The sequence below is a fragment of the Fulmarus glacialis genome, unplaced genomic scaffold (assembly GCF_000690835.1).
Source record: "Fulmarus glacialis isolate BGI_N327 unplaced genomic scaffold, ASM69083v1 scaffold11273, whole genome shotgun sequence".
Taxonomy (NCBI): Eukaryota; Metazoa; Chordata; class Aves; order Procellariiformes; family Procellariidae; genus Fulmarus; species Fulmarus glacialis.
The window spans coordinates 44991-53647 of NW_009203586.1; the positions used below are offsets into that span (position 1 = coordinate 44991).

Below are 8657 nucleotides of genomic sequence, written 5' to 3' on the forward strand. Positions count from 1 at the left end.
TGGAATTAACTAAGTTACTACAAGACAGTAGTCTAGCAGCAATTAGCATGAACCTTGTTAAACATTTTAAGAACATTAATGAGCTCACCTAGAGACCTGAATTGTCATTTCATACCTGCTTTTCCAGTGGGATCATTTTTTAGTAGAAATAAAATGTGATAATAATAACCTCAAACTGTCTTTTTAAGGGTAGAATATTGGATTTTATGACTTCTGAGGAAATATATTGGCAATACTCTCTGGCTTTTGATTGCTAGTGAGAACACCAACACAATCTAACTTAGATAAGTATGAACTTGAATTCCAGGTTCCTGTGGGTTTTGTGGGATTGAACGCTTGCTTTTGTTCTCCCAGCCCTCCTTTTCCATTTCCCTTTCAGGACTGTTGAGATGATCCCATCTGTAGGATTTTCCAAAGACTAAATAAAAAAGGAATTTGAACAATGAGCCCAACTTTTAATTAAAGCCAGTTACTTGAAGTACTCAAAAATATCTTGTGACTTAATTTCCATTTACTTTGAGTATAGACTTTTAAAAAAGAAATCACAATATCGTTATAAAAACAGCTCTTGCAGCCAACACTGACTATCTAGGGAGCTGTCTTGCCAAGACTGAGAGCTTCACTAGACCGTGTATGTTTGCATAATCAAAGTATTAACAAGACGGTATCCCATTCTGGAGTCATTTCCATGTAGTCTGCGGCTGCCACTGCTGTTTGTTCCCAGAGACTGTTGTCTTTTTTAATGTGTAAACTAGCTAATTTATTTTTACATTGCTTCTGTTGTGTTTTAGGGGATTAGTTTTGTTAAAACTCCCCTACGCATTTTTTCAGTTTAGGGCTTCTGAAGGGGGAGACTTGCCAAATACACAACTGACTGGTAAAAAATGAATTTCTGTGTGTGGTCAGTTTCAAATGAAATATAAATGGTACAACGTTATAGTTAAAATATTTTAAGACTTCCAGTTACTCTTGAGAGTTCCCCCCTCTTTATTCTTGAACAGATTAAACCTGATACATTTAACCCATGTTTTATGGGGAAAATGGGGCTCAGAGTCTGAGGAAAGTAAATTGGAAGTTTGAGCATGGAAGGAGCAATAGATACCAACCCTTGGCTCTTCTGTAAGTGTGCTGGAAGATGGGGGAAGCTTTTTAAAAGGTCAGTGCTGACTAGCAAACGGCTGACATGCTCAAATGTTTATCTTACAGCTCTCTCTGCTTCTTATATATGACCTGCAAGAAGTGTTCTTGCACTTCTAAGGTTTTTGTTTGTTTGTTATATAAAGTAGATCTGTCTGAAAGTAGAATTCCTTTTTTTTCTTTTTTTTTCTTTTTTTTTTTTAAATCTTCCAAAACACAGCAGCACAGATTCCTGTACTGCTGAACTGTTCTTCGAGGACTCCTGCAAACTCAAGAGTCCTGCGATTCTCAGGAATCCATTATTTGCTCAGTCATCTGTTGTGTTTTCAGGATAACCAAGATTTGAATTGCTGTTCCTCCTAATACAGGGACCGCAGTACCACCACGCTTTTTAGAACAGCTGCTCTTATTTTATTCACAGAAAACCAAAAAAACCTTGCTGTTTTCTTTCTCCTCTCCATATAGATTTTCTTATCCTTAAAGAAATGTAAGTACCTTTCTGAGCTGCAAAGTAGCCAATAGCTCTGAAGGCTACACCTTCCAAAGCATTACTTACTGTGTGCAGTGTTAAGCAATACAGAAGAGAGACAGCAGTGAAACTTCTGCAGTAGGTTTTAGGTTGCTGTAGGCTGAATAAATTCATTGCTTTGTATCTCTGAAGAGAAGTATTTTCCAAAGCTGTTAAACTAACGAGCAAGTTCTACAAGATGCAACTTGTCCTTGGGAAGGAACATGTTGGAAGATGTCTACAGAGCCCTCTCTCGTTAATGGCCATCTAGGCCAGCTCACGGCAGCTTCAGCACACTGCATGAGCATTGCACGTGCATGATTCAGCTCTCCATTGCAAATTAGAAAGGGGCAATTATCCTTAATCTGGCCCATTCCAAAGGAAACTGCAGGAACTTATTTTCTGTTTGGGATCTTCATGTATTAGCTGAAAGCAAAATGACAACTTGTACCTCTGAGCCTTCTTGGATCTGTCACGTGCATTTGTCCAGCAACCTGCAGAGTTGGATCCAAGCCACCTTCCCGGTGCCTCTCTTGGTGGGAGATGCTTTGGATTGAGCCCTGGATTTCCAGTCGTTTGACACAACTAGCCCACCTTAGCAGACCTCACGTCAAGCAAGGGCTTAACTGACCTCCTCAGTGCAAAGGGCCACTTGATTAGAAGACAAAATTCTTGAGGAGCTCCGCTAAACAACATCAGCCTGTGCTGCTGCCTCTGTAATTTAGAGTCTGCCTGTCTTCCTCCGCTAGAAGTCCCTGATAAAACTACATCTCCCAGCAAATTAATCTGCAGAGCCTCTTTCAGCTCTTCTTCCCATAAGAGGTTTCAGGCAAAGCTGTGGACAACCCCCAACACCTTTTCTTCCTAGGAGAGGCTCTCCAGCAAGGCTCTTGTCTGCCAGCCCCATTGCTCAGCTGCTGTGCTCTGGCCTGGAACCTGCATGTCTGACATTGCTTTCAAAGTGTTTTTCAGGTTGTCCTTACGAGATCTATTGTGGTGTTTTCCTGTTTACTTTTGCAGCCCTCTGTTGTATTTAAGCAGTGTAGTTAAGTCAGGAAATTCTACACCTAAAACACAGTAATTTCCCTTTGCTGACCCAGTTGCCTGTAGCGCTTTGTGAAATAGCTGCACTTCAGCACTTGGTGTGCTGCGTCTGTGCTGCCTGTCGCAATCACACAGCATAACGCGAGTGGTTTTATCGCAGGAGGAGAGGTAAACCTTCCCTGCCTTTTTGTTAAACCATCCGTGGAGGCCTGACAGGCAGGCTCTGGTGAGCCTTGCTGCAGCACTGCAAGGCATTGCCGGTGCTGGAGCCAGAGCCCGAGAGGAGTGCATACAGTGCTCTCCTCCTCTGCCCGTGCTGGGAGCTGCTGCCCCATCCTCCTCCTCACCTTCACCTTTGAGAGTCCGCACTTTGCACTGGCACACATTGGGTTCTGCTGCCTCTGCTGCAAGAGGGTCACCTTTGGCAGAAGAGAGGGGCCGGAGAGTCAGGACCATTTTTCTTTAAACTGGTGTGCCGAGGCTTGCCAAGGCTCGGTGGTGTGGTGGGAGGAGGATCTGGAAGGAAACATGACTGTGTACCCTGGGCTCTGACTGCCTCCACCTGCGGAGAAAATCAAATGTTTTCATAGGAGTGTTGCCTGAAGTCTTTGAGCCCCTCTTTTTGCTAACCCTTCGCTGTGGCTAATACCCATTTTAAAAAATAAAAGGTGTAAATTTAACGTTTCAAAACCTAACTGATATCCAGTATTCTACCCTTAAAAGCTTTTCACGATCGAGATTAGAATCATCAGTCCATCTTGATGGTTTTAATATGTGGTCGGGAAGTTACCCGTCTTAAGCTGGCATCAAGTCACGTCATTCCCCATAATCTTTCTCTTGGTTTTTTTTAGCCTTGTTGTTCATAATTTCCTTTCCAAGTGTTTCTTTATTTGAAATGCCATTTATATTTTGTTGCCTTTTTTTTTCCAGCACATCTTACATCTTTGTTTTTGTTTTGTTTTTAATCTTATTTCTGGCGTTTTCCATCACTCTGTGGCCATGATTGTGGATGTGTTTTGGTTTTTGCCTGCCTTGCTGTTCTCTCGCTGCACTCCCTAGATCCCTGTTGCACAGTCCTCTGTCATGGATGACATTGAGGAGTGGCTCAGTACCGACTTGGTGAGACTCTTTATATTTTCATTTTTCACATGGGCAATAGCACTTGTACGAATAACATTCAATGCATTGCTGAGTTACTGGTACTTCTCGTAATGGGAGGCAGTGAAACTTCCAAATCATATGGCTTATTTCCCTTTGAGGGGACTTCCTAAGCAGGAGGAGATGGGGTCGTGTTCAGCAATTCAATCAAAACGTTTTTTTCTGAGTTGTTTTATTTTCACTTCTCCATGTTAACATCACAGAATAGCATGCATTCCAGAAATCGTGTGTTTCTGGTCCCTGTATAGGAAAGCGTTTAAACATGTGCTGAAGTTTACCTGTGTTCTCCACTGGACTTAAAGCACATGTTTAAGGCTGCATTAGCTTTGACAGGATCTAGGTACATGCTTACGTTGAGGCATGCTTTTAAGAGATGCTGGATCAGGGCTTAGATCCCTCTCAAATCGAGATGTCTTGGTTAAATTGGCAAGCAATCTTGACATGTTTCATAATAACAATAATAAAAATTTGTAACAGTCTCTCTTCAACGTTTATAACTTTCAGTTTCTCCTAAATGATTATTGTCTGGTAATTATTAAACAAACAAACAAAAGAACTAAAAGTAGCTTTTCCTTCATTCTGGAGTTTGTTTTGCTGTACCAATACACATTTGGTTTAAGCAGTGGTACAGCTAGTACGCATTTATTCCGGTCTTTTTTTTTTAATGTAAGCATCTGACTCAAATTAACCAAGTGCATTTTGGGGACGGGTGGTGGGTTGTGTTTCAGACTGTTCTTTTAAACGTGGTTTTAGTGAACTGAACTGTTTCCTTGTGGTCACCATATCCCTAAGGATTGTCTCCTTCCGTTCTTCCAACTTCAGATATTGTCCTAGATAACTCCCTACTCCTTAAGGGCTCCCCCAGCTCCTTGCTATTGCCTGCTCAGCTCCTAGCTGGGAGCTGCAGGGTTCAGGCTTCGCTCCCCGGCTCTGGCAGCAGTGCTGCAGGCACGCTCTGGCATGTCAGCCCTCTGCTCCGGCACCAGAGGAGCTGACTCTACTGAAAGGAAGAAAATGCTCCTGCTCTCCAAAGCCGCCTGAAGTGCTTGAACAGATTCTGGGTTTCAGTGTTCGAGTTTGGCAGACTGACTGGCTGTCTTTGAAATGTCACAGGTTTTCAGGCCTCGGTACAGGCAGTCATTTTCAAATTTAATTACAAACTGGCCTCATTTTGTTAAAGAAATACAGTAAATGTAGCATGTCCACTCTGCTTAAACAATAAACTTTTGTCTTTGCCATTTAAATTAGTTTAGCAGGAGAGAAGATCTTATGGAGCGATATCGAGGTAGCTCTGTACATCTGTCATCCCCTAGATAGCCTTACTCAAAAAGAGCAAAGCAGAGAAGTGCCATGTAAATGCCTGAACAAGCCTGGGGATCACACGCGCTGTGGCTGTGACTGTACCGGCTTCCCTTCTCCCGGTACCTGGGTCCCTATCCTGACCGTGTGTGTTGCAGCATAGAGATGCCCTCTGAGAAAGTTTGGACTGGATTTTTGTTTTTTACTCTGGGTTCCCCGCCTCCTTTTTTTGTTAATGGTTCATTTCAGTTCTCTGCTTCCCAGCTGAGGAAATTACTGATTAGTTTAGCTAATCGTTATTTATTTCCTTACCCTTTTTGGGGTACTTTGGAACAAACAGTATCTCTGCATGTGAAGCAGTGGCTGCTGTGTGTACCTTTGGAAACGTCTGTGTGGTAGAAAGCTAGTAAATGCTAGGTGGCATTTAATTCTCAGGCATTAAACACCTTTGTGAGGCCAATCAGTATGTTCCCACTCTCCTGGTGGAGAAGCCAGGGCATGGACAAATACTTTTCTTTTTCAAAGCAGGTTCAACATGAGGTTTTCAAGTAGTGTTTTCGTCCATTTTTAGCATCCTGATAGATTGACAAGGATGCTACATCCTTGGACTTCATTTAATTTCCTTATTAAAGAACTGTTGGAAATTCACATGTTGAAATGCACACAACTGGTAGAAATGCACTGACCCCTTGGCATCCCAGCCTTTGTATCTCATGGACAGACGCTAACTGCCCGTTAGTATCCTTCATCCAGCCCACCCTAGTCTTGTCTTTGTACAGCATGGACGCCAGGAAAGCTGCTATATTTTTGTATGAAATCTAAAATGAATTCCCACAGGAGGAACGTTTGCCCCAAACTATTTTGCAGCATGTGTCCTTTGTCAGTAAAGTACCTTTTATTTGAAGACACAATGCAAACCGCAGTCCTGATTTTTTAAAGGACTGCGTGACAAAAGATGGCATCTTGTACAGTGTTTGGGTAACTCACACGGCTCAGGTTTTTGACCAGGCCTACTGTCTGCAGTGGAAACAGCGCTGGACTGCCATTCAGGTCCAACAGGGAAAGTTTAGCTATCCACCAGCAGTCTTCAGAAGCATCTCTAGTGCTCGTCCTCTTGTTCTGCAGCACAGTCACCATTGGCCTCCCGACGTGGGAGCCGTGTGATTTCCCCAGGTCGCCCTGCTCAAATAGTTAGCATGTGGAAACGAGTGGTGGAAACTGTCCAGTTGCATTAAATGTATGTAGAGGGTAATAGTGAAGGTGAAGCACTGCCTGTGTGTTCATATGCCTTTTTGTTCCAATTGCAGAAAGGAGATGAACTGGAAGAAGGAGTGACCAGTGAAGGTAAGCAGAGATGCCTGTGGCTATGAGCTGTTCCCAGGTTAGTGCACAGACTGAATTATCTGCTTCGATCCCTGCTGAGATGCTGACTTCTCCCAGCCTGATGTTCCCCAGCAAATGCTTCTGCACTCAGAAAGGCGGGAGGAGAGCATTTCAGAGCAAGAAGTTAGTATTTATGGTGTGAGGAGCCTCCCGGCTGTAAGTGCTTTCCTGCCATCTTCCTTGGCTGTGCACTGTATTTGTGACAGTAGGAATGCGTCCCCAAGCTGCTCAACCCTTTGGAATGATGTTTCCCTGCTTCTGTCACGGCCAATGGCTTAGTGTGGGTTTGATTCCCTCTGCTGCCTGAGCTAGGGTGTCTCAAAGGACGTCTGTACCCTTTCCTGAGGAAGTCAGGCTGTACAAGTATGTGTGCCTGTGAACACAGCCCGACTGGACACCAGGCGCTGGAATTTCAGACCCTGCTAACCTCTGTCCCCGGGGCTAAACATACAGCTCCAGTTCTTAACCTGTCTTCCTTCTTTTTTTGCATTGCAGAGTTTGACAAATTTTTAGAAGAGCGAGCCAAAGCGGCGGAGATGGTTCCCAATCTGCCATCCCCTCCCCTGGAAGCCCCCACCCCTCCAACAAATCCTTCCAGCAGGAAAAAGCAAGAGCGCTCGGAGGATGCCCTCTTTGCACTGTGAAGATTTCTCTGAGCCGCCCTCCCACCCCCGTGCTCTGCAGGCGAATATCGCTGTACGGCCACTTCGTCCTCCCACAGTCCTTGGCTAACAACAACCCCCTTCCCCCCCGATTTCATAGATTGCTTCTCCTTCCCCCCCTCCCCAAACAATCCACCCCCACAAGCTGACTCTTTCTATTTAAATTCAACACTATTCCTGCCAGACCACGATTCTCCAGCACTCGCTTAATCCCCTCCTTCCTATCCCAGCTGCACAAAACCAGGTCTTGATGCTGAAAACCCCTTTAGAATGCATGAGTACGTCACACTGTGTTGAAACAAAAGCCCAGAGGGGAGAGAGCAGCCTTGCCCTTCAATTTATGTAGGGATCATCCTCTTCTGTAGGCAGGTCCTGCCAAGTAGACTGCTCTGTCGATCAGCATGTAATTGACTGAGCTGGAATGTTCAGGAGGAGTGTGTCTTTATTTTTAGATAAAATGTTAATGTATTGGCTTTCGTGTCAGATTCGGCAGCAAGGAACAACTGTTCCCCTTTCAACATGTGCTTCACAAGTTAAAATCCTTTACTCTCCCACTCACACATCTCCCGGTACCATATGGTAGTCGCTTTTCCCCACTTTGTGCAGCGCTTCATATTCTAAATCTCACAGGGTATTTTTTTCCTTGTGTTTTATCTGGGCTTGCTCTAATTTGAAAGCAGTCTGTTGGCCATGTCCAGTAGCTCTGGCAGTTGACGAGAATGAAAAATGCTGAGCTAAATGGATGTTGTAATGTTAGCGCATAAAACATTTTGCTCTTTGGGAGAGCATTCTCACATGAGGATCTTTTCTAGTGTGTTTGCCTTTTAAAATAGCTAGGTTATTTTTTCTTTACCTTAGATTCCTTCTTCAGAGACTGTAGAGCTCTGCATTTGTCTCAGCTGTTGTAAATAACATCCATGCAGATGGATGGGACTTGCTCATGGACTGGGTGTGAACTGAGGTTCCTGGTTTCCCTGCCATGCCTGGTAGGATAGACATGCTGGTTCTTGGTGGTAGGTATGAGAAAAAGAGGCAAACTTCACAGAGGCTTGTACGAAAATGCTGAGGGAGATGGTTACCATGGAGGGATTAGCCATGCCTGCCTGTGCTGGAGGTGAAACTCCTCATTTCCTTCTAGGTTTGGGCCTGAGAAAGTGTTGGATGATTGTGGCCGTGCTATTTGTAATTTTTGGAGTGTCCTTTGATACCTCTGCCCCTTTATTAACTCCCAGCTCCTACAGAGCTGCAGTCTCCCTCCTGTCTGTGCAAACAAGCATATTCCCATGCTTGCCAGAGGCATGGCCGAGAGCGCTGCTCTTGCTGGAGCTGCCAGAAGGGATTCCAGCATGTGTGCCTGCCTTGCTGGGCTGACAAGCGGAGCTGGAGCATGCAGCTCCAGCCATCGCTGCATCCCCCAGCATGTTCCTTGGTAGTAAGCCAGTGGCACAAGATGGCAGGATCAAAGA

At 44.4% G+C, this 8657-nt stretch overlaps 1 protein-coding gene across 1 annotated transcript in view; it reads left to right on the top strand.

Moving 5' to 3' along the window:
- Positions 1-7958, top strand: part of TOM1L2 (target of myb1-like 2 (chicken)) — a 35572-nt gene extending 27614 nt beyond the window's left edge. Inside the window, 3 exon segments of the mRNA XM_009574690.1 lie at positions 3749-3808; positions 6454-6490; positions 7025-7958. Of these exon segments, the coding sequence (XP_009572985.1) occupies positions 3749-3808; positions 6454-6490; positions 7025-7173 (246 nt within the window). The 3' untranslated portion in view covers positions 7174-7958.
- The last annotated feature ends 699 nt before the right edge of the window (positions 7959-8657 follow it).